At 40.1% G+C, this 24390-nt stretch overlaps 2 protein-coding genes and 1 pseudogene across 9 annotated transcripts in view; 1 reads left to right on the plus strand and 2 right to left on the minus strand.

Annotated features, from left to right (window-relative positions):
• The first annotated feature begins 1516 nt into the window (after positions 1-1516).
• Positions 1517-12310, plus strand: HNRNPA3 (heterogeneous nuclear ribonucleoprotein A3). 7 transcript variants are annotated; one of them, XR_012421268.1, is made up of 12 exons: positions 1517-1628; positions 4012-4134; positions 4224-4370; positions 4452-4662; positions 4983-5072; positions 5156-5251; positions 5340-5420; positions 6172-6312; positions 7448-7570; positions 7658-7725; positions 7819-10402; positions 10486-12310. XR_012421268.1 is itself a non-coding variant. In XM_065525685.2 (12 exons), exons 1-11 carry the CDS (start codon positions 1557-1559, stop codon positions 7708-7710), a joined length of 1095 nt encoding a protein of 364 aa, XP_065381757.1. In that variant the 5' UTR covers positions 1517-1556; the 3' UTR covers positions 7711-7725; positions 7819-12310. The 7 variants fall into 7 exon arrangements, 6 of the variants coding, with proteins under 6 accessions (XP_065381757.1, XP_015287885.1, XP_065381756.1 ...); XM_065525685.2 differs by having other exon boundaries at positions 6172-6232; positions 6275-6312; positions 7819-12310; XM_015432399.4 differs by having other exon boundaries at positions 7819-12310.
• A 4882-nt stretch (positions 12311-17192) lies between these two features.
• Positions 17193-17754, minus strand: LOC102115511 (mitochondrial import inner membrane translocase subunit TIM14 pseudogene; annotated as a pseudogene).
• A 627-nt stretch (positions 17755-18381) lies between these two features.
• The window catches only part of NFE2L2 (NFE2 like bZIP transcription factor 2), a 35466-nt gene continuing 29457 nt past the window's right edge, over positions 18382-24390 (minus strand). For both annotated transcript variants that reach the window (XM_005573572.4, XM_005573573.5), the window contains exons 2-5: positions 22071-22337; positions 21333-21422; positions 20469-20660; positions 18382-20083 (exon numbers count right to left, since the gene is read on the minus strand). In XM_005573572.4, the coding sequence (XP_005573629.2) occupies positions 18857-20083; positions 20469-20660; positions 21333-21422; positions 22071-22337 (1776 nt within the window). In that variant the 3' untranslated portion in view covers positions 18382-18856. The remainder of the gene's footprint in view (positions 20084-20468; positions 20661-21332; positions 21423-22070; positions 22338-24390) is intronic.

Raw genomic sequence — 24390 nt, forward strand, 5'->3', positions numbered from 1 at the left:
CAGTAATCAGACTTAGAAAATCTTAACACTAACTAGACGCTAAGGCTATACATTCTTACAATGTCTCAAGTCTATTGCTGGCCATCAGGAGCACCTGGATACGCAGAATACGTGAAAGTTTGCCAAAAAGGAATCAAAGCAACAGGAGGAGTCTGGTTTGAACGGTTATTTCATCCAAATTACATTAAGGACTGCTAACTGGTTTCTGCCCCACAAAACTACCCTTTGTGCATGTTTCCAAACTATAACGCAGGTCCTCCTGGGGCAACGGTTAGATAAATTAACAAATTCTTAGACTTTGCGCTCCCTTTTCCAAACTCGAAGTCGACCACTCCCCATTTGTTAACAGAAACTTTTAATGTAACTGATTAGATTTCTAACCTTTCCTAGGGAGAACCAGTTCAATTCTAAAAGAGTTGGTCACATGGGTTGCTAAATTAAAATATAAAGCATTTTCTAACAGGGAAGGGAGGCTCGTCAATTGTGGTTATTTTTATCAGTAACTTTAAATATGGATTCATAGATTATCAATTTATGGCTGGCCTGGGTGTTAGAAGATGACCTAATCCCATCCCCCTTTTCATGTAAAAAACTGAAACTACAGCTCTGTGAAGTCAAATGATTTAAAATCATCTGACTAGGCCGAGAAAAGATTAGATCTCTAGAGCATTACGGTAACAATCTTTCGCAAACTGGTAGCATTATCTGGCGACCCTGCTTTTCTGAAAATCTTGTCAATTATTCAGTTCCTTAAATTCCGTCAGCTACAACAGATGCATCAGCTCTTTCCACACTAACTTGAAAGAAGCACATTAGAAAATAGTCCTGACTTGTTTCTTGAGATCAGTAACTAATGAACTGACCTCCACCAGTCCTGCCTCAGGTCGTTAATGGTAAAAATTCTGTATGTCGGCCGCGTTTTGAGGCCTGCCCAGGGTGCCTGTGATTCCTACACGTCGGAGCCGCAGGGATTTTCAGTACATGCCCTCAGGTGGGCGCCGCAGTCACAGACACTGGTCCCTGGCATTTGGAAACAGGATAGGTGGTCCGAAGGGCTAAAGGGTTTTTCCTGCAACCTTTAAATTACAAGCAAGAAAAACGTAGGTTTTATTTCGGGCACAGGAATGGAATGAATTCGGAAAAGGAAAACTAGAGGCCTGCGGGGGAAGGAGGCACAAGCGCGAGAAGAAAAGGAAAGGCCTTTCTCTCTGGTGACGCGCGATCACGAGGCGTTTTCTCTACGTGGACGCTCACCATTGGCGGAGACCGAACTGACGTCCCGGAACTCGTCCGGACGCGAACGGCGCCAAGGCGGTCCTGCCCTGAAAGTCGGCGAGGCGCGCGCGCTCCCGCGGCACGCCGCGCCTCCGCCCTCCGCCCGCCAACCCGCTGGTCCAGTCGTTCTTCGCGCCCGCTTGGCTCCGCCCCCTTCCCAGCTCGCTCCTCCCCCACCAGACTGGCGGCGCGCGGAAAACGCGTCACGTGACGACTGGCCCCGCCTCTTCCTCTCGGTCCCATATTGAACTCGAGTTGGAAGAGGCGAGTCCGGTCTCAAAATGGAGGTAAAACCGCCGCCCGGTCGCCCCCAGCCCGACTCCGGCCGTCGCCGTCGCCGCCGGGGGGAGGAGGTATTAGGGGGAGAGCGGGGGGTTGGTGGGGAATGGCCGGCGTGGGGGGCCTGGTTCGGTGGGAGCGGGGAGGCCGGGTGAACCGGGGCGGCCGTCCCGCGCTCTTGCGTTGAGACGGGCGGTGGGAGGGGGAGGGGGAGGGGAGCGGGCCTTGGAGACCTCCTCGGGGCCCCTCACCCGCCTCGCCTTCATCTTCGGCGGCACAGGCGGCCCCTTGGAGGCGCGGCGTGGTCGGGGAGGTCCCGGGAGGGAAGCCGGCCTGCCGGTTGCGCGGCCTCAGAAGCGAGGCCGAGGGCGGCATGGCGGGCCCCGGCGAGAGCGGTTGGGAAGAGGTTGTGGGGGAGGGGAAAGGGACGAGCAGGCACATCCGGGCGAGCGAGCAGGCGGGCGGCGGCCACATTGACATTGATCCGCCGCCGTGTTACGAAATGGCGCATTGGCCCGCAATGGCCGCCGCCTCGCTCTGCCGCCGGGAAAGAGAGCCTGGGATTGGAGAGAAGAGGGCGGAGGCGGCCCGGCAGAAAATGCCGCAAATGGCCTCGAAGCACGAGAAGGTAGTGCTTTCGCTGAAGTTCGGCGGACGCTTTTCTGGGCATTTTACCGGTTCTCTCCGCGAGGAGAAGTCGATAATTGGCCTGTTCTTTTCTTCGCAGCATCCTGTTGGAAATACGAGATTGTTAAAAACTTTGCTGCTTTAGAATACTGCCTGTTTTTGCTGAAGTAGTTACATTACACTTCTCAAACCGCCATGTGGGCGAAGAACTTAGTATTTGAGAACTTGAGTGCAGATGTGAAAAACAACCCAGCCAGCTTTTTACCGACCCCGGCCGTTGGGGAGGGTGGGTGGAGAAGAATTTGAGTGTAGATGTTAAGGAAGAATTTTAAAATGTTTTTTATCTTCATGTTTTCCCATTCTTTGAGTCGGCTCTGCTTGTAGTTTCCTGGAATTTTATTTAGAGGACTGCAACCAAAGTTGAAATTTTCACTTGTTTGCAGTACATTTAATGTGGATCCTAAATATTTTTGTCGATTTCGTTACTGTCAATCGAATACATTTATCCAAGACTTGAAAAGATGAGACTACATGAATTAATGCTTTAGGCTCTTAACATTTTTTTCTAGCATGTGACAATCTCTTCACATTAAATGCCTTAACATCTCTACCTCTAGAAGACACTTGAAGACATGAGAATGTAAATGTGAGCCCCCTTATTTAAGGATTTCGGGTGAAGGAAACCTTCATGCATTAAATAACAGTTCATGCAATGTGTTAAGAAGTCTGACTGAAGTATAAAACAATTTCAAGACATCCTAATTCTTAAAAATCTCAATTTTTGTTTTGCTGTGCTCCGTTCTTATAGTCAGACAATACATACCATTCCTAATGTAAGTTCAACTTGGCAGTTTGTTGTGACTCTTAAAATTGAGTCATAAAATGAAGATTTTTGCAGCATATAACAAACATGGGTTATAGAAAGCTATTTGGTCGGCTTTTTTTTTTTTCCTCTTAGTTTTTTTGGGAGATGCTGGTTTGGCTTAGGAATGCCTATTTTAAATTTGCTTGAAAGCAGTGAGTTTCTGTAAGTTTGACATTTAGAACTTTTAGATTGTTCATCACAGTTTAGAGTTTAAAATTAAAAGCATGTTGGGATGTAGACTGAGAAGAGTTGAAGTGGGATAGATGCAACACTGCTTCTCCAGCAGTTTAGTGCCTTAGAAAATGACTTCTCATTAGCAACTTCTAAAGTAAAGGTTTTCAGACAATTGCAGCTTTTAAAAAATGAAGGGTTTTTAGATTCTGGATTTGTCTTGGATTTCAGTTTAGTTGAAGTGATGTTGGCATTTGAAAGGCTGGTTATAGGTTTCCTTGACAGAGTTAGCCCTTTTAACAGTTGAAGTCTGTATTTCTGGTCAAAGTTTTTGTTGTTTATTTTTTTGTTGTTGTTTTGTTTTTGTTGAGACGGAGTATCGCTCCTATCGCCCAGGCTGGAGTGTAATGACACGATCTTGGCTCACTGCATCCTCCGCCTCCTGGCTTCAAGCGATTCTCCTGCCTCAGCTTCCCGAGTAGCTGGGATTACTGACGCCTGCCACCGCGCCCAGCTAGTTTTTGTGTTTTTAGTAGAGATGAGGTTTCGCCATGTTGGCCAGGCTGGTCTTGAACTCCTGATCTCAGGTGATCCACCTGCCTCGGCCTCCCAACGTGTTGGGATTACAGGCATGAGCCACCGCGCCCAGTGTCTGGTCAAAGTTAACTGGACAAAGTGTTAATTGTCACAGGAATTTGATGTTGATTTTATTACTTACAGTACATTAAAGGCTCTTCGTGCATCTTAATCCATCTACTGTAAGATAATTTAAGAGTATTGGTTCTTTCTCTCAGGGCCATGATCCAAAGGAACCAGAGCAGTTGAGAAAACTGTTTATTGGTGGTCTGAGCTTTGAAACTACAGATGATAGTTTAAGAGAACATTTTGAGAAATGGGGCACACTCACAGATTGTGTGGTAAGTTACACTAAGGGAATAGAAGGGTTCTAAGTGTTGAAGAGAATCCGTGGAGATGTTTTCAACGTTATAAAACTTTTATTTTGTAGGTAATGAGAGACCCCCAAACAAAACGTTCCAGGGGCTTTGGTTTTGTGACTTATTCTTGTGTTGAAGAGGTGGATGCAGCAATGTGTGCTCGACCACACAAGGTTGATGGGCGTGTAGTGGAACCAAAGAGAGCTGTTTCTAGAGAGGTATTTTAATAATATATTGTGTAACATATGAAATTGTTGTGAAAGTTTGTTTCTTGACTTAATTTATTACTTTATTTATAGGATTCTGTAAAGCCTGGTGCCCATCTAACAGTGAAGAAAATTTTTGTTGGTGGTATTAAAGAAGATACAGAAGAATATAATTTGAGAGACTACTTTGAAAAGTATGGCAAAATTGAAACCATAGAAGTTATGGAAGACAGGCAGAGTGGAAAAAAGAGAGGATTTGCTTTTGTAACTTTTGATGATCATGATACAGTTGATAAAATTGTTGGTAAGTAACAATTTATGGTAACTCGAATGAGAAAGTAGACGTGGGTTTTCTGTCTTGAACTAAATTTGCTAAACTGCTTGTAATTTTCTGTTGCGTGTAATGGCATTTATAGTGTATAGTCAGTTTCTATAGTGTCTATACCTGTGTAATCAGTATCCAGATCAAGAAATAAACATTAACATCTCAGAATGCTCCTTCATTCCCAGAGTAACTACCTGATTATGTCTTAATGGGTTACATAATGACAGAGGGTATCTCGTATATGTGCTTTTCCAAACATAAAATAACTTTCTGTTTTGTTTGATTAAAAAAAAATTTAGTTCAGAAATACCACACTATTAATGGGCATAATTGTGAAGTGAAAAAGGCCCTTTCTAAACAAGAGATGCAGTCTGCTGGATCACAGAGAGGTGAGTAGGACCATACACATGTACACAGTGGATGTGAGTCATGTTTGTAAGGTTCTTAAAAATCTCCCTTGCCTGTGTTAAAGGTCGTGGAGGTGGATCTGGCAATTTTATGGGTCGTGGAGGAAACTTTGGAGGTGGTGGAGGTAATTTTGGCCGTGGTGGAAATTTTGGTGGAAGAGGTAGGCTGTTTATCTTCTGAGTACATGCACACCTAACATTTCAGTAAGTTGAATATATGATTTTAATTCATTTCTTGTTTTTCCTCAGGAGGCTATGGTGGTGGAGGTGGTGGTAGCAGAGGTAGTTATGGAGGAGGTGATGGTGGATATAATGGATTTGGAGGTGATGGTACGTGGCTTATTTTCGATTGATATTTTAACTTCCTGAAAATTATTACACTTTTCTAATTTTAGTCAAAGCTTGAATGGCTTAATGGTTAAGGTGTATTTCCAAACTAATGCCATAGAAGAGCAGGAACCCTTTTTCCCCTAAAGATACATCAGCTGCTCTTTTTCAGCAAGTAGTAGGGGTTGAGCCAGATTGTTTTATTAAGTCTGAGACTGTATTTTTCTTAGTGAAATTTTATAAAAGGAAAACTGATTTTTTTTTTTTTAACTATCACAAGATGGTTAAACACTTACTTTCATTCTTACTAGCGCAGATACTTGATATTCTATTATTATTAGCTATCACCAGGCTTCAGAGTGTTAAATCAACTCACTGGCTTATTTGCCAGTGGCTTAAATGTAATATAAAACCATAGTTGAGTAATCCTAGCTGTTCAGGAGGCTGAGGCAGAGGGGTTGCTTAAGGTGAGGCTTTTGAGACCAGTCTGAGCAACATAAGGAGAGACCGTGTCTCTAGAAAAATAAAATAGGGGAACGTGGTGGCACATGCCCATAGTCTAGCTACTCAGGAGGCTGAGGTGGGAGAATGACTTGAGCCCAGGAGTTCAAGGCTCCATTGCTGTGGTTGCACAACTGTACTTGAGCCCGGGCAACAGAGCAAGACTCAGTCTCTTACACACACCAGAATTGAATAACTTGACTATACACTTGAAACATTTTTGTGTGGTCTTGTTTTTTGTTTTTTTTTTTAGGTGGCAACTATGGCGGTGGTCCTGGTTATAGTAGTAGAGGGGGCTATGGTGGTGGTGGACCAGGATATGGAAACCAAGGTGGTGGATATGGTGGCGGTGGTGGAGGATATGATGGTTACAATGAAGGAGGAAATTTTGGCGGTAAGCATTCACTTGTTTTATTTAACTGTTAAATATTCAGTGTTGCTAATAGTTGGCATGACACATATTTGAAAAGTGTTAAAAGTTAGCATTTTATCAAATTTTATGTTTTGTAATATTAAAAAATACTAAAATGGTGAGTAGTTCAAACCAAATTTTCTTGACTTTGCTGGTTATTTAGTAAAATGTATTCAACTCCTTTTTTTTTTTTTTTTTTGTGAAATGGAGTTTCGCTCTGTTGCCCAGGCTGGAGTGCAGTGGCGTGATCTCAGCTCATTGCAGTTTCCGCCTCCCGGGTTCAAGCGATTTTCCTGCCTCGGCCCCCCAAGTAGCTGGGAGTACAGGTGCATGCCAGTACGCCCGGTTATTTTTTTGTGTTTTTAGTAGAGACAGCGTTTCACCATGTTAGCCAGGATGGTCTCGATCTCCTGACCTTGTGATCTGCCCGCCTCTGTCTCCCATAGTGCTGGGATTACAGGCATGAGCCACCACGCTCAGTCAGATGTACTCAATTCTTAATTGAGTAGTTAAAAATGAACATTTACCAGTATTTAATACATGTTTTACATGTAAAAGATTGGGAGTTTATTTACTGCCAAAATGTTACTTAACTCTTAGGTACATTTAAACTGGATAATTGGGAATAAAATGTTTGAATACTCCAGACATGTTGAAGTGTGCAGATTGCCATCTAGGGCTTAGGTTAACAAAGTACTTTGGGTCTTAATATGTCACAGGTAGTTGCCGAGTTTAAGCAAGCAAGTATAGGTCATTAATCCAGAATACTGTTAAAAGCTTTCTTAGGAATGAACTGTTTTGTTGGACCTAATTAACATGTCAGTGACAGATGAGTGAAGTTTTAACAAATTATAATGCCTCAGAATCATAGTGAATGGAACACTGACAATTTTAATGGTGTTAATGGTAGAGAGAACATGGGCCTAGTGGATAGCATCTAATATAGACAAAATGTTGATTGTGTTTTAATACCCTGACATCAGTTATCCCAAGTGCTACCAAAGTGATGTGTATAATCATGCTATCATAATTCTTAAAAGATAATAATTACATACATTAAAAGGGGAAAATGATTATTGTGTAGGTAAACCACACATAAAAACCTTTCTGATTTCAGGTAACTATGGTGGTGGTGGGAACTATAATGATTTTGGAAATTATAGTGGACAACAGCAGTCAAATTATGGACCCATGAAAGGGGGCAGTTTTGGTGGAAGAAGCTCGGGCAGTCCCTATGGTGGTAAGTACTTTCTTAAATCAATTCTTTAGAGCCTTTTTAATTAAACAAATGTGTATACTTCTTTTAAAATACTATGTCTATTTTTAGGTGGTTATGGATCTGGTGGTGGAAGTGGTGGATATGGTAGCAGAAGGTTCTAAAAACAGCAGAAAAGGGTAGGTATCTTTAAATTTTTATTATGATGATAAAAGAATATGTGGAACTGTTCACTGAGTGTAATAATTTTTTTATCCTGTATTATTCAACAGGCTACAGTTCTTAGCAGGAGAGAGAGCGAGGAGTTGTCAGGAAAGCTGCAGGTTACTTTGAGACAGTCGTCCCAAATGCATTAGAGGAACTGTAAAAATCTGCCACAGAAGGAACGATGATCCATAGTCAGAAAAGTTACTGCAGCTTAAACAGGAAACCCTTCTTGTTCAGGACTGTCATAGCCACAGTTTGCAAAAAGTGCAGCTATTGATTAATGCAATGTAGTGTCAATTAGATGTACATTCCTGAGGTCTTTTATCTGTTGTAGCTTTGTCTTTTTCTTTTTCTTTTCATTACATCAGGTATATTGCCCTGTAAATTGTGGTAGTGGTACCAGGAATAAAAAATTAAGGAATTTTTAACTTTTCAATATTTGTGTAGTTCAGTTTTTCTACATTTTAGTACAGAAACTTTAACAAAATGCAGTTTTGAAGGTGTTTCCTTGTGAGTTAACAAGTAAAGAAGATCATTGTTAATTACTATTTTGTATGAATTTTGCTAAAGTTAACTGTAAAGAAACACCTGCTGACTTGCAGTATAAGGGGAATCTATAGTCTCCCCATTTCCAAACCATGATATGAATGGGCGCTGACATGTGGAGAGAATAGATAATTTGTGTGTTTGCAATGTGTGTTTTAGATAAATAGGATTGGGTATTTAAATTAGCATTTGTGAATTTAATAGCATTAAGATTACCTTCAAATGAAAAAAATCTCAAAATTTCTATTTGGTTTTTGTGCATTTTCTTTTAAAATGTAATCATATGATTTTAGTGTGTTAGACTTGCTGAGTCCTAGCTGTGTTTAGAACATCTCCATACATTTACCTTGGTCAAATTTGAACTGCTGCCATAGGTTTTGGGTGTAAAGAATGTTTCGCCCTCCATTTAAATTCTGAAAAGGGATAGTGGATGTTTTCCCTCTCCTATGTTAGAAACTATTCTTAAAAACTTTTCAAAATATAGAACCATTAAGCCTGCTATATCTGAGCAAATTAGTGGGTACCTTTTATTTTTCTTTTTTTAAAGCACAAGAGGCCCATAAATCTTGAGTTATTTTTCCTTAGTTTAATTTTTTTTTGATACAAGTTTTCAGAGCAAGAGAATAAAAACGATGCGTTATTAAACCCCTAACTGGCTGGCATGCTTTCCTGTTTGTATTCTATACATTTTGCTGGATGAAACCATGGATAGTTTAGGTATAATTGTTCAAAATAACCTAACTGCAGCAGAAATGTAGCACAGTTGCTTAGTACAGGCTTCTCACTTCCTACAGACCTGAATTCAAATTTGAATAGTCTTGAGTTCTTAAATGCCCAAAGAACACACTGTTATTTCTTGTGTATATTTCAACATAAATCATGTTGTTATCAATTGGTTCGGAAGGCCCTGGTTGAGAAGACTTTTAGATAATAAGGTCATATATATATATAGTAATATAAGCCAATGTCTACTGTTTTGCGCCAGCTAGTGCTTACAATTTCATTTGAGCCCTGAGTATGTGCCCTGCTGTTACTCTTTCTTTGGTAGTTGAACGTTGAATTCAAGTCTTTTTTTTTGTTTTAAGAAGTACTAAGCAAACAAGCAATAAAAAGGGGAATGGGGCGTGCTAGTGTTTGAATATGCTCTCTTGTTGCTCTAATTCTGTGCCTCTGTGCATTAATATTTGGATGCATGCAATGCCAGCATGGAAATTGGTCTTCACACATACTGCAGTTTTCCAGAAACATTCACAAAACAATAAATGTAACAGACATTCCATTTGTTAATGGGCATATATGTGAAAAGCAGTGTAGAAAATAGGCTAATATTAGAAAATGGTTAAGTCCTTAATAACTTCAAGTGTGGTTATATAATGGACACTGTCAATGTTCATAACTTAAACCTGGGTACCTGGTCAAAATAATGCTTGGGAAACATTAAAATTGAGCTAAATTGTCTCAAGTTCTTTTATTCATATAAATAAAGTTTAAAGGAATGGGGGAGATTAACATTTCCTGTTTTATGTTTGTGAAATTGTTTGACACAACCTTGACAGTATCCTTTAATGGCATGAGGTTAATTGTACTGTTAACCAACTTTCTATGTTCTGGAACTAGTATTATAGTGAAAACATTTGCAGTAAGTTGATGTTTACAACCTATAAGCAGGTGAAATCTGTGTATGTGACCTGTTTATAAGTTGTATTAGCTTAGATCTTGTGAACAGTGTGGAAAAGTAAGCCATGAGGAGAGCGATTTAACCAGCTTTAAAGGACCTAAGATGTGCTTTTTAAGCACAGTGTGGATCAAAGGAAACTCACTAAGACAGGACTTCAGCAGCCTTTTGTGTTTGGACAAGTCAGCATAAATAAAGAATGACAAGGCAGCAGCAAGAGCTTCAACTACAGAGAAGTGAAGGCATAAGATACTATGATGATAGTGAGCAACTTTCCAAAAGCTAGTTAAATCTGCTTATTACAACTGAAATATCGAAGAAAGTCTAGCAGGAAGGAGCTCTTCGCCTTTTGGAACATCAATGAGAGATAGTTGCCACAGTCACTAGGTCTAGCATTTAGACCTGCAAGGAAGGGCAATAAGCATTAGGTAAGGCTTGAATTTGAATTTTTTCACTAATTAAAGAGTAATTTTTTGTAAAGCAAGGTAAGAGTAATCTTTTTGATTTGCAGGTTGAATGAGAACCCTACTTGCCTAAATGAGGAATGTCTTTCCTACCATCTAAAATACGAAGGTTTCTGGCTGGGTAAGGTTTGTAGTTGACAGTAAAACCTGATGACACCATTTGTTTCCCTGCAAGTCTACATTACATATTTCACAACTTTGTCCCTCTCTAGTAGGCACATTGATAAAATTCTTCGACTGAAAACTACCTGGGTACCATGTCCAACACATTTTAAACCTTAGTTTTAAAAATTCTCCTGCAAAATAGCCATAAGTATTAATATCAAGTCAGTTGTGACCCCTCGTGTATGCAATTCATTATTAGTGTCTTCAGGGTAAACTCAATTTTTGGTAAGAGAAAGTAGCTTCAGCTTTTGTGAAAACCATTTTTGTAATAAGCATGACACACAACACACTAAGCTGCCAATCCTCATACTAGGAAAACACCTTCAGAGGAACATTAAAAGTTACCAGGGCCAGGCACAATGGCTCACGCCTGTAATCCCAGCACTTTGGGAGGCCGAGGCAGATGGATCCCGAGTCCAGGAGTTTGATACTAGCCTGGGCAACATAACGAGACCCTGTCAACAAAAAATACAAAAATTAGCTGGGCCTGGTGGTACACATCTGTAGTCCCAGCTACTTGGGAGGCTGAGGTGGGAGGATACCTTGATCCCAGGTGGTTAAGGCTGCTGTGAGCTGACAGCCCCACTGTATTCCAGCCTGGGTGACAGACCCCATCTCAAGAAAAGTTACCAGATGTCATGGATAAAGGTTGGTCTTCAGGTGGCCTCATACGTTCTTTTGCATATAAATTCAGGGAATTCATTGGACCAATAGGTTACATTTTGCTTCCTTTTTTGTTTTGGTTCATGTTAGGCAGTGGGGGCCTAATTAGTGCTCCTTTGTAAAAAGACGTTTTCCTGAAGAATACTGAATTACTGTTCAGACTGGTTGTTGTTGGGTAATAAGGGCTGTTTTTGCTGCCCCAAAAGGGCTTAACCATTTAGGTGGTTAGTTTACTTTAAAAAACAAAAATCCTTTGGAGACAGATAGTGAAAATGCAAACTAGTTTCTAAATTACCAGTTCCCTACAGGAAGATGCAGTTTGCCAGTGTTTAGTCTCAGAAAATGACTGGTTGGCTCTGTATCTAAATCAGAACCCATTTTCTACACGTGTTGAATAAGCTAACAGCCTTTGATGAATTTCCCTCACAACATGGTTTTAGTGAAGCAGACAATTTTATTTTTTAAGGGCATTGTTCTTTCTAGTTCATTTCTTTTTATGAAATAAAATTATTTTGTTTAAACATAGTTCCATTGTCGTTTCTGAAAAATACAGTATTCTCATAAGTTGTAGCAGCAGTAAAAAAAAAAAAAAAAATTGTTAATATAAGTGGTTGGGGCAGATTTAACTGATTTTGTTAAACCAATTTGTAGGTTACTGCTTCTAATATTACACTTCTAAAAAGCTGAATTTATACTCATGTCCTAAAGGAGAATATGTGATAATGAAGTACATTTGTTAAGTAACTAATTGAAATAGGCTTGGTTTTAAGAGTTCCGGTATATAATAGTCAAAAGTTGAAACCTAATTGACAGTATCTCTTGGAGTTCCAGTAATGTCACAAATTAGTGAATAAGCATGCCAGTGTGCAAGGGTAATGTAAGGATTGTTAGCCTATCTAAATATTCAAAATTACTTTAAAACTTCAGTATGTTTTCTCATTTTTAAGAATTCAGAAGTGTTCTGTAATGGATTCAGATGTTTCATTTGTAGTATAATGAAATGTTTACAGAAAGATAACTTTTTCATTAAAATATTTTTAGAAATGTGTGTGTTGTTTTGTCACTTCACAATGTTCATGTGACTTAAACACTATAGGTGAATATTTTGAGTTATTTTACCAGTAAGTAATAAAACAACAGGAACCTTGGAGTGAGCCTTTATCAGTTATTTTAAAAGATGTGAATTCTATTATATGGGAAATAAGCCGTGGGAAATAAGCATGGAAGAAGAAATATTTTTTAAAGTTATCAGCACTTGTTGCCTAAAATAGTTTAGGTCTTGACAATGTATTAGGTATTTGGGTGATACATGTGAGGCATCTGAACCTTTGAGAGAAAAAAGGATAAACGAGTGAGTGAATAGAAACTAGGAGAAAAAGGTGGTTGCTAGGAGGGAAAGGGCATTTCAGATGTTGGAATTCCCTAGTTTCTTGAGAGAGGCAGTGGAGTGGTTCAGTACTATATGGTGAAAGTAAGTTGGGGAAAACCTTTCAGGAAATTTTGTAGTCTCAAACTACACTGATGTTTAACCGAAGAGGAAAAGGGTAAGGATGATGTGGGTAATGATCATCTTTTGCTGGATTCATTTATGGGGGTAGGTCTTTGATGATTTTTTTTTTTTTGAAATTACAACGTGTATTTGGATTTCTAGCCTTACTAGCTATTAAGCATTTTCCCAATATAATTTTTTCAAGTGAAATACTTTATAAGTTGAAGCCAGATGAGGGTTCTTGGCTAGCTGTTAGACTTAATGCAAACTCATTTTGCTTGTATTCAAACACTGGTTTCATATTCTGTGCAGTTAAGTAATCTTAAAGAGTGGCATGTCTAGACCAGGCATGGTGGCTCACACCTGTAATCCCAGTACTTCGGGACACCAAGGCAGACAGATCACAAGGTCAGGAGATTGAGACCATCCTAGCTAACATGATGAAACCCCATCTCTACTAAAAAATACAAAAAATTAGCTGGGCGTGGTGGTGGGCACCTGTAGTCTCACTACCCAGGAGGCTGAGGCAGGAGAAGGGCGTGAATCCAGAAGGTGGAACATGCAGTGAGCAGAGATCGCACCACTGCACTCCAATTTGGGTGATAGCGAGATTCCGTCTCAAAAAAGAATGGCGTGTCTAATAATTTCAGTTTAATACTTAGGTCCTGGAATAATAAAGGACGAGTGTGGACTTATTTCCAACAAAAGTATATTTACCCTTGTTTTCTCACAGTGAAAGGACATTGTTATATAAACAGCAAAATAGGAAATGAGATAAAATTAGAGTTTGCATGTGTGCGTCACAGACATAGTAAATGTAAAGATTGTTTTCTTTTGCAAAAATTGGATACACTGGGTTGATTTTTAACTTTGGATTGAATACACTACAATGCCAAGGTTTAGGGGGATGTAAGGTGGTAATAGGTAAAAGCCATTTTAAGCTTAACAAATTTTCAGAGACCCTAACACCAGGTAATGGCAAGGGTGCGTTGAAGTGTACATTGTGCACAGTTCTGAAAGCTTGCTAGGAAATGGGAATTAACCCATACTGTTCAACTTTTATTGGTAAAGAAATAGTAACTGGGTGAAGGGTATACACAAGAATGTTGACAGCTTAAAAATACCTTAAAATATATGGAAGAGTTTCATTGACTACATCCATATATATAGCCACTAATTAAAGGACTTGTCATCGTAAAGGAATTGTGTAAAATGTTTAGCTGTATCTGGAGGCTCCAGGTAACTTAATTTTTAAATTGTATTAACTATGCTGTTTGATAAATGCTGAGTAAACTTACATCCTTTATATCAAAAGAATTCTGATGGATTGTCTATTTGAAGTCAGTGGTCTTACTCTCAATAGGTACTGAAAGAAAACGTAATTCGTAGTTTTTGTTACTCTGATTCTTGGGTCAGATTTTATCAGTAAGAAATGTAAATACAGAATGTAAAAGCAGTTTTGTGAGCGTGGGCAGGTTACTTGGTTCCTTTTAATGCCATGCTCTCTGGCAGATTGGTATTCCAGCAGGCCCCTTAGAATGTTGATTTTTACATGGCATGAGATGCAGGTGAGATTACTCAAATGTTACATGAAAATAATTACCAAAATATTAAGTTTATGACTTAATGTACTGTTTCAAGCTAAATTAGGCCTAATGGTGGGTCTGATTTCTAACATTGAAGTTCTGATGCATAATTGATAATGTGGTTTAAATTGTACTTTAAGCCAAGTACAGTGAAATACCAGTAGTTTGTTGCCTGGAATATTGAAGGAAATGAAGTAAAAATGAAGAAGAAAGTTTCTTCCCATCAAAATTCTCAGACCTAAAAACTATACAGGTTAAGAACTCCTGTTTTTAACCTGATTCCCGCCCCGCCCCCCCCCCCCCCACACACACTTTTTTTTTCTTTTTCTTTTTTTTTGGTAAAATGGATTTATAATCCCCTCCCTCAATCAGAAAGTTAAATTCAATAGCTTAAAGAACCTAACCTAGCGCCTGTCTTGTGGACCCTAAAGATAGTATTTTGGTAATGCTGGATACTGTCTTACAAGGATATCCTGAAGCATACCTAAAATTCTAATGGGTGATAAAAGTTATGCCAATGTCTTCCCCCCTCCGCCACCCCAATATAGGATTGAAGTTTTCTAGTCTTTAATTTTTTTCCAGTTCTCAGGTGTTAAACAGCATCAACTGAAGACAAAGCACCCTGGTAGGTATGTTTAAATGTATGTATTCTGAAGCTTAGGCACAAATACGGATATGGCAAACATTTGAGCAGTGTCCCCCTTAAAAACAGGAACTTGGGAAATCTTGGCAAGAAGATAGGTTTTCATATAAAGTGTTGTGCAATTACAGTTTGATAGTCAAATTTGAGCACAGGTATAAAGCTCTCAACGCAAATACAAATTAAGAGAAATGAACACTTGGTTTTATTAGTCATGGCATAGTTGGGATTTGTTATTTGAAATTTATAATTTCTCACAATGTTTTATACTTCACTGTAGTATTTTTAGGTACCATAAGTTTCTATGGCCAGTTACCTTGTATGAATTGGTCAGAATACTTTGAAGTTTACTGCCAAAGAATGTCTGTTTTTGTCTGCCCAGCAATGCTCTTCTCCCTTCAAATACCAGTCAGTGTTAGGTGCTCCAGATAGGGCTGCTGCTGAGATTCTTGCCACCATCTCCCCACTCACAATTTGGTGTAAGAATATAGTTTGTTCGAGACCTGGGATTATCTGAGTTTGGAAAAGTGATGTCTTCTCCCGAGATTCCCCATCACCACACCATCAGAGGAAGGAAGTTCCTTGATAGCACGTGAAAAATATTCAGGACCCAAAATCTTGGGCTTGGCGTGGTGGCTCGCGTGTAATCCCAGCACTTTGGGAGGCCAAGGAGGATCACTTGAGGTCAGGAGTTCCATACCATCCTGGTCATCATGGTGAAAACCTGTCTCCACTAAAAATGCAAAAAAAAAAAAAAAAAAAAAAAAAAAACCGGCGGGTGGCGGATACCTGTAATCCCAGCTACTTGGGAGGCTGAGGCAGGAGAATCACTTGAACCTGAGAGGTGGAGGTTGCAGTGAGCCGAGATTGTGCCACTGCACTCCATCGTGGGCAACAGAGTGGGACTCCATCTCAAGAAGAAGAACACAAAATCTTCACATTTGAACCCTTAGATCCATTAGTCCTTGAAGTCATTTTCAATCCCAGCAGTGAAATTCTCTTGTAAGCTAATTTGGATTCACTTGTAGCCAAAAAGCATAATACAAGACTAAAGGAAACTGACACACCCATCGTTTATGCAATGTTTACTATGAGCTAGGCGCAGTGCTTTTTGTGGGGGTGACCCACTGAGTACCACTCTGCTTTTAAATGAGAAAACACGCTTAAGAGGAGGCAGAAGAATGGCCTGAACCCAGGAGGCAGAGCTTGCAGTGAGCCGAGATAGCGCCATTGCACTCCAGCCTGGGTGACAGAGCCAGACTGTCTCAAAAAAAAAAAAAAAAAACACTAAAGTGAGTTACTAAAGGTCATTCTAGGAATTAGCAGCAAGCCCATGCAGTCTGGTTCCAGGCACAGGATTTCTAACACTACATCGCTCCTAATGGGTTGCTAGGAGTCTTCACTGAATAGTTAACACATGCAGTGCTTATTTTAAACATACTTAAATGAATCTCCATTTCCTCACTTTAAAAAGGCAAAACAATATGAACAAGTGAAACGTGCTTAGGTGAGGAAATAATAACTGAATGATTCATTAGCATGCAGATTTTCAAAGGGTTTTGAGGGAACTTATTTTTGTGCACTCTAGTTTAAACGTCTAATAGATCTCTCAGTAAGGAACTGATTTTCCCACCTGGGTCTCCCTCTATCCTGTCTTCTCCATCCTTGGACAACTCAATTCTTAAAGATGTTAAACTTCCTGACTCAAATACATTCTACCAGAAAATCTTTTTAGTTCTCTGAGACGTGGCAGAATCCGATGTCCCTGACTACCCACTTCTATCACCCTGGACCAAACCACCATCACAATGCATGAACCTCTCAATCGGTTTCCCTACTCCCATCCTTACCCTCTATACTGTTCTCAACATACAAGCCAGAGGAAACTTTAAAAGTTGTAGCTCTGAGGCATTTTATAGAACGTTGATACTCAACCGGGGCGCGGTGGCTCAACGCCTGTAATCCCAGCACTTTGGGAGGCCGAAGCAGACGGATCACGAGGTCAGAAGTTTGAGACCAGCCTGACCAACATGGTGAAACCTCATCTCTACTAAAAAATGCAAAAATTAGCTGGGCGTGGAGGCACGCGCCTGTAATCCCAGCTACTCAGGAGGCTGGGGCAGGAGAATCGCTTGAACCCGGGAGGCGGAGGTTGCAGTGAGCTGAGATTGCACCACTGCACTTCAGCCTGGGCGACAGGGCAAGACTCCGTCAAAAAAAAAAAAACCGGTTGATATTTATATACATAAAAAGTAGTAGGAAGCTAAAATTCATCATACATTTCTTTCTTTTTTGGGCTTGACCTAGTAAATCCTTAGCTTCATTGATTTGGGTTGCTATATAAGGAGATCCTTCTTTGGGCGATTTAAGATCATATTTGTTACTGAGCATTTCTTTTATTTTCCCTTCCTGGCAGTAAGGCTTACAACAGGTAGTATTGCTGCTTCCCATTTTGTCATTTTGGGTTCAAACCCACCTCTCTAATAGCCACCGCTGAAGGCAGATTTTGGTAGACTTTGAAAATCCTCTTTTACTTCAGGCTATATGTGCTTCCTGGCTTGCAAAACCTGCAGCAGAAATGGTCAGTCCAGCTGCCACCACTGTACTGACCAGCCCAGCTTCTTTCTCCTCCATCCAGATTGGTACAGCCACCTGCCACTAACTGCACTCCTTTACCAGAAAGCTAGGCAGCCACTGCCAGCAGTCACAAACCCCAGAGGGAACTTTAAAAAAAGTTGAATGTTACTGCTGAACAGCACCATTAGCTCCCCACCTCACTTATGTAGACTTACAAGGCTCTGTCATATTCCACCACCATCCCTTTCTTCGGCCACATTGTCCTTGTTTTTTCTCAAATGTGGTTCCGCCTTTGGACCCGCTGTGTCTTGTCTACAGTGTTCTTGGCTATGAGAACGGCTTCTCCCCCCCATCGTCAAATGTTGCCACTTCAGTAACGCTCTTCCCATTTACAGCCTTAAGTTGTGATGCTTTTTACTGGTTTTCCCCATCCAATTCCTTCTAACATAGTGGAGTATGCTTGTTACCTCCCCTTCACTAGAATGCAAGTTCCAGGGCAGGGATATTGGTTTTGTCCTTTCTACTTCAAACTGTGCCTAGTGTATAGTGGGCGTATATCTACTGATGGAAATAAATGAATCAATGCTTTCACGTCAGTGTATAACATTTTCTTGGGTTTAGATGTACTTGCTATTGAAGAGGCAAAGTATCCTCTTGATATACTTTATTTTTCTGTAACCCTGGTACTAGAAATTTAGTATAAAATGATTTTTATATTTTCAAATAAAACATTGTGAAAATGCAAAACATCTAAATTAAAAGGATGATTATCTTACGGAAAATACTACTTGTGAATAAACTCAAAGGAATCCCAAACAAATAATTTAACAGTCATAATAATCCTTTATTAGTACCAGCTCTTAAAATTGTTTTTTGCCAGAGCTAAACAATTTAATATAAAAAATGCCATTTTTTTGTCCATACAGTATTTATAAAAAAGTACATAGTGGTTAGTTTTGCAATAATTTGCTTTTAGCCAGATGTCATATCATCATATAAATCTATGAATATAACAAATGACATAAGAACAGTATAAATAAGTTTTTGTAGTATTTACACTTACACAGAAACTAGCCCAAATGGTGTCCTATGAAATTGTTTATAGTTAAAGTGAAACTACTGATTCAACGTACTGACACTCCAATGCTTTTTAAAGTTTCATATTATTTTCTATACTAGTTTTGGCTATAATTTTGCATAGAATTACTTATAAAGTATGAGCATTTCACATCACAGTAGGAGCTTTTAGTATAATAGTACAAAAAAACTAGCTCAGAAAAGGTCAAATCCTCCTAAATCTAGTTTTTCTTAACATCTGGCTTCTTACTTTTGGGAACAAGGAAAACGTTGCCATCTCTTGTTTGCTGCAGGGAGTATTCACTAGGAGAATAAGGTTTTCCATCTTCATCACGTAGCATGCTGAAAACTTCCAGATATAAGGTGCTGAGTTGTTTTTTCAGTAGGTGAAGGCTTTTGTCATTTTCTCCTTTTTCTTTGAGCAATTTTTCTTTTTCATCTTTCAAATGATCTAAATCTTGCTCTAGTTCTACTATATTTTCCAGTTTTCTTTTTCTACAATTCTGAGCAGCCACTTTATTCTTACCCCTCCTACGTATATCTCGAATTAATGCAAGTTGAGCTTCATTGAACTGCTCTTTGGACATCATTTCGTTGAAGTCAACAACAGGGAGGTTAATGATTTTTTCTACGGGGAATGGGATATGGAGAGCTTTTGCCCTAAGTTCATCTCTTGTGAGATGAGCCTCCAAGCGGCTTGAATGTTTGTCTTTTGTGAATGGGGTTTTTCCATGACCAGGACTTACAGGCAATTCTTTCTCTGGTGTGTTCTCACATTGGGCATCATGCACGGGAGTGCTCTGCCCCTGAGATGGTGACAAGGGTTGTACCGTATCCCCAGAAGAATGTACTGGTTGTGTTTTAGGACCATTCTGTTTGACACTTCCAGGGGCACTATCTAGCTCTTCCACTTCAGAATCACTGAGGCCAAGTAGTGTGTCTCCATAGCTGGAAGATTCCACTGAGTGTTCTGGTGATGCCACACTGGGACTTGTGTTCAGTGAAATGCCAGAGTCAGAATCATTGAATTCTGTTGTGCTTTCAGGGTGGTTTTGGTTAAAAGCTTTGCAAAGTGATAGATCAGAAACATCAATGGGCCCATTTAGAAGTTCAGAGAGTGAATGGCTTAAAGTAGCAGGTGAGGGCATGCTGTTGCTGATACTGGGCTCAGCTATGAAAGCAGAATAAAATTCATCACCAAAATCTGTGTTGACTGTGGCATCTGAATTTAATGAGTTCACTGTCAACTGGTTGGGGTCTTCTGTGGAGAGGATGCTGCTGAAGGAATCCTCAAAAGCATTAAGAAAATGTGGACTACAGTTACCTACTTCTTTTTCCATTGAGGATACAGATGAGTAAAAATGATAATTGTCAACTTCTGTCAGTTTGGCTTCTGGACTTGGAACCATGGTAGTCTCAACCAGCTTGTCATTTTCAATATTAAGACACTGCATGGGAAAGAAGTTTATACTATATAAATCAAAGTTAATCCATGATAATATGTGATAAATTTAGATAAACTCCCTACCCACATTATCTTCAGGCTTATCTCTATAATTTATTCTCTCTATAATTTAGAGATAATTCTCACTTCCAATACGTATTTATGCCTAAGCATATGTATTATTTTCAGAGTTCCCGGATCAGACATCAGGTTTATAACATTCTATCCTCAAGATATCCAACCCATTTAACTAGCATGGGCAGTACTCATGACTAATTTAATAGCACCCTCCAATCCTTCCTATAAATAGGCGGCATATAAATAATCAGAATGACTAAAGGCACTGAATATAAAATAATATCTTCAGTATTACATTCTATTTTAGTTACCTGTAACTCAGGAATGGATAATAGCTCCTCCCAAACTTGCTCAATGTCCTGTTGCATACCGTCTAAATCAACAGGGGCTACCTGAGCAACAGAAGTTTCAGGCGACTGAGCCTGATTAGTAGCAATGAAGACTGGGCTCTCGATGTGGCCGGGAATATCAGGAACAAGTGACTGAAACGTAGCCGAAGAAACCTAAAATTGATAAGGCATTGATTTATGAGTCTTCCACCAACGGGGGATAAGTAAGCTCTAAGGCACCACCACAATACAAAATGGAATCAGCTGCAGTTCCGTGTCTCGCTACTTACTAACCAGTCATGACCCTTTGTAAATAATGAAATCTTTTTTTCCTACCACACTGACTCAGATTTACTATTTGCTGGCCTAATTGTTTCAGCCTATGCATTTGGAAGTAAACTTTAAAATGAGTAAGCACAATCTTTAGCATTTAGTTTATATAATATCTAGCACAGTGGTACCAGATAAAACCGATTTATTAAAACTGTTAACTGAAGAAGTCTTCGTTTATTGCCCAGCTGGCTTTTTACTCACCAAGACCTCTTAGATACTTGCAGCAAATGAGTTATTTGTTTCCATGGTTATGCTGTCCATGTTTCTGGCTATGCAACAGTAAATGGTTTTGGTTTTGTATTGTGTGAAGGTTTTTTATTATTTTTTTCTTAATTGTAAAGTTATCTATAGGCTAAGGTTTCCTTGACAGAGTATTTCCTTGGTTAAAAAATTTCCTCCTAAAACTGTTTTTATTCTTTTAAATGGAGACTCATTGACGGGACTTACGTAGAATACGATTGTTATTTTATAGTTAGGGAGTTTTGCTCCTAACCAGGTTATTTTATACCTCACCTCATTGTCATCTACAAACGGGAATGTCTGCGCCAAAAGCTGCATGCAGTCATCAAAGTACAAAGCATCTGATTTGGGAATGTGGGCAACCTGATAAAAGGGAATGACACAAAGGAAGACAAAAATGGTTAAATATTCCATTGCCAAGCAAAATATTCAATACTTGATGTTCATAAAATATAATCAAGTTAGGTAAATATTTATCTTATTGCAGAGATCACTTTGGTACACAATTTGAACCAGACCATGTGGGTTCAAATCTTAGCTCCTCCAATTTTTTGAGTGATCTGGGCAAATTATTTAACCTTTTTTCAGCTTCAGTTGCTCATCGCAGATAAAATAGGGATAATGGTACCTAATTAATATACTTGTGTTGATTAAATCAGTCAGTATATGTTAAGTTCTTAAAACAGTGCTTGCCACACACAGTAACGCCAGTAATTCCTACTACTTGGTTCTCCTGCCACTACTTCTGTTGCTGCTACTTGATCCTTACAGGATGTTTCTATACTTTACAAAACTCTTTTGTGTAACTTATGTCTTCCCAATCCTCACAATAACTCTGTTAAGATTAGTAGGTTGGGTACTGGACTCATCAGGAGGCTGAGGTTGGAAGGTAGATTTGACAAGGTTAAGTAAAAGAAAGGCAAAGCTGGAACTCAAATCCAGATACTTTAATTCCTTGGTCAGTGTTTCCTTAAACCCTGCCATAACTTTCCCAAGAACGGAGTACTCTACCTGGGAGTAGTTGGCAGATCCACTGGTTTCTGACTGGATGTGCTGGGCTGGCTGAATTGGGAGAAATTCACCTGTCTCTTCATCTAGTTGTAACTGAGCGAAAAAGGCTTTCTCTTGCTCCTTTTGGAGTTGTTCTTGTCTTTCCTTTTCAAGTTTTTTCTGTTTTTCCAGCTCATACTCTTTCCGTCGCTGACTGAAGTCAAATACTTCTCGACTTACTCCAAGATCGATATCTTGCCTCCAAAGTATATCAATCAAATCCATGTCCTATGTTTAAGACAAAAAAAGGAAGGAGAGAGATCATGGTTTTTAAATGGCAGATACCACATATATTAATTCACATTATGCCACTGTTGATGGTGGGGAGTGGGGAGATTACAAATACAATCTAAATGAGAACACAGATCCAATGTTCTAGAAGAGCACAGTTAATTCCATTCAATGAATCTATTCATTAAAGACAACAAACAACCTACAAACACATAGCCATCCACTCTAATCACTTGGATCATTAACGATAGGGTGATGGTAGAGGTCACTAAAGGGCAAAGTCACAAATGGTTTGAATGAAAAGAAATCCCACCCTTGTTTAACGCAATATAGAAATTAGAGCAAGCACTCTAAGCCACTGACTTACGAGAAGTAAGTAATGTTGGAAAACATTACTGAATACATGGAGCTTTCTTTAAACTTTGCTCAGCAAATATCCAGTTTATAGAGGGATAACTCCCAAGTTAAAGTGTCAATCTAGCAGTTATGAAATGTCACCATTCTTTCCATCTTTCCTACACTAGATTGATTATCTTCTCCCCATCACTGCTTGCTACTCTTATCTCTGGGGCTCACCTATATGCCTGTAACCCAGCATTTTGGGAGGCCGAGGTGGGTGGATCACCTGAGGTCTGGAGTTTGAGACCAGCCTGGGCAACATGGTGAAACCCCATCTCTACTAAAAATACAAAAGTCAGCCGGGCGTGGTGGTACATGCCTGTAATCCCAGCTACTTGGGAGACTGAGGCAGGAGAATCGGCTTGAACCTGAGAGGCGGAGGTTGCAGTGTGCCGAGATCACACCACTGCACTCCAGCCTGGGCAACAGAACAAGACTCCATCTCAAAAAAAAAAAAAAAAAAAAAAAAGAGCAGACAGGGACAGGTGCGGTGGCTCACGCCTACAAGCCCAGCACTTTGGGAGGCTGAGGCGGGTGGATTGCTTGAGCCCAGGAGTTCGCAACCAGCCTGGGCAACATGGAGATACCCTGTTTCTACCAAAACAAAAACAAACAACAACAACAAAACTGGTGTGGTGGTGCACACCTGTAGTCCCAGCTACTCAGGAGGCTGAGGTGGGAGGATCACTTGAGTCCAGGAGGTCAAGGCTGCAGTGAGCCTATGATTGTGACACTGCACTCCAGCCTGGGCAACAAAGTGAGACCCTGCCTCATAAATAAATAAATCTATGGCTCCAGGGAAGGATTAAAGGTATTAAGTTTTAAGACATAGGAAGAATCTTACAAAGAGGGAATGGTTTTGATGAGGAGAGGCTAGGCTTGGTGACTCATGCCTGTAATCCCAGGAGTTTGGGAGGCCAAGGCAGGAGGACTGCTGGAGCCCAGGAGTTACTAGCCTGGGCACAATAGTGACACCTGTCTCTACCAAAAATCAAAACAAATTAGTTGCATGTGGTGATGTGAGCCTGTAGTCCCTACTATTAGGGAGGCTGAAGTGAGACGATCGCTTGAGCCCAGGAAGTCAAGACCATGGTGAGCTGTGATTGCACCACTGCACTCCAGCCTGGGTGACAAGACCCTGTTTCACACACACACAAAGATACATGGGGAGAGAATTTATATGACTAGGCTAGGCATAGGAACCACATCCAGATTTTCCTAACCAAAAATGTGTCAATAGCAGTTTTTCTGCTTTGTAATTTTAGTATGGAAAAAATCTAAATAGGTAGGAAATCTAAATCTGTTTCCATTCCACAGTCACCTATAGGGGAAATAATGAATTTGAGAATGGAAAAAAATCAAGATGGGGGAATGGGAGTTGCGACCTGGAGGCCAGTGGGTACAGTGTAGACACATGTCGCACTTTGCATTTCAGTTCTGCTGACAGCTGGCAATGCCAGACTTAGAGCTCTATTACTTTCAGCTTCCCAAGGACACAAATAACATGGTGGTGGTTTCAGTGAAGAGTCAGGCTATTTTTATCCAACGGAGGAGGAGCAGGCCACCCAGTCTGGAGGCAGCGCAGCTAGCTGGATGGCACAGGCCACCTGTACCCATGACTGAAGGCTGGTGTTGGAATCTTACATGCTAT

Source organism: Macaca fascicularis, chromosome 12 (assembly GCF_037993035.2).
Source record: "Macaca fascicularis isolate 582-1 chromosome 12, T2T-MFA8v1.1".
In the NCBI taxonomy this organism is placed as follows: Eukaryota; Metazoa; Chordata; class Mammalia; order Primates; family Cercopithecidae; genus Macaca; species Macaca fascicularis.

What these genes read in the sequence shown, in the direction of transcription:
- HNRNPA3 (XM_015432399.4), top strand. Translation starts at nt 1,557, where the DNA reads ATGGAGGTAAAACCGCCGCCCGGTCGCCCCCAGCCCGACTCCGGCCGT. An exon ending in TACAGTTGATAAAATTGTTG is followed by an intron (nt 4,663 to 4,982) that starts GTAAGTAACAAT and finishes AAAAAAATTTAG; the next exon opens with TTCAGAAATACCACACTATT. An exon ending in TGAAGGAGGAAATTTTGGCG is followed by an intron (nt 6,313 to 7,447) that starts GTAAGCATTCAC and finishes TTCTGATTTCAG; the next exon opens with GTAACTATGGTGGTGGTGGG.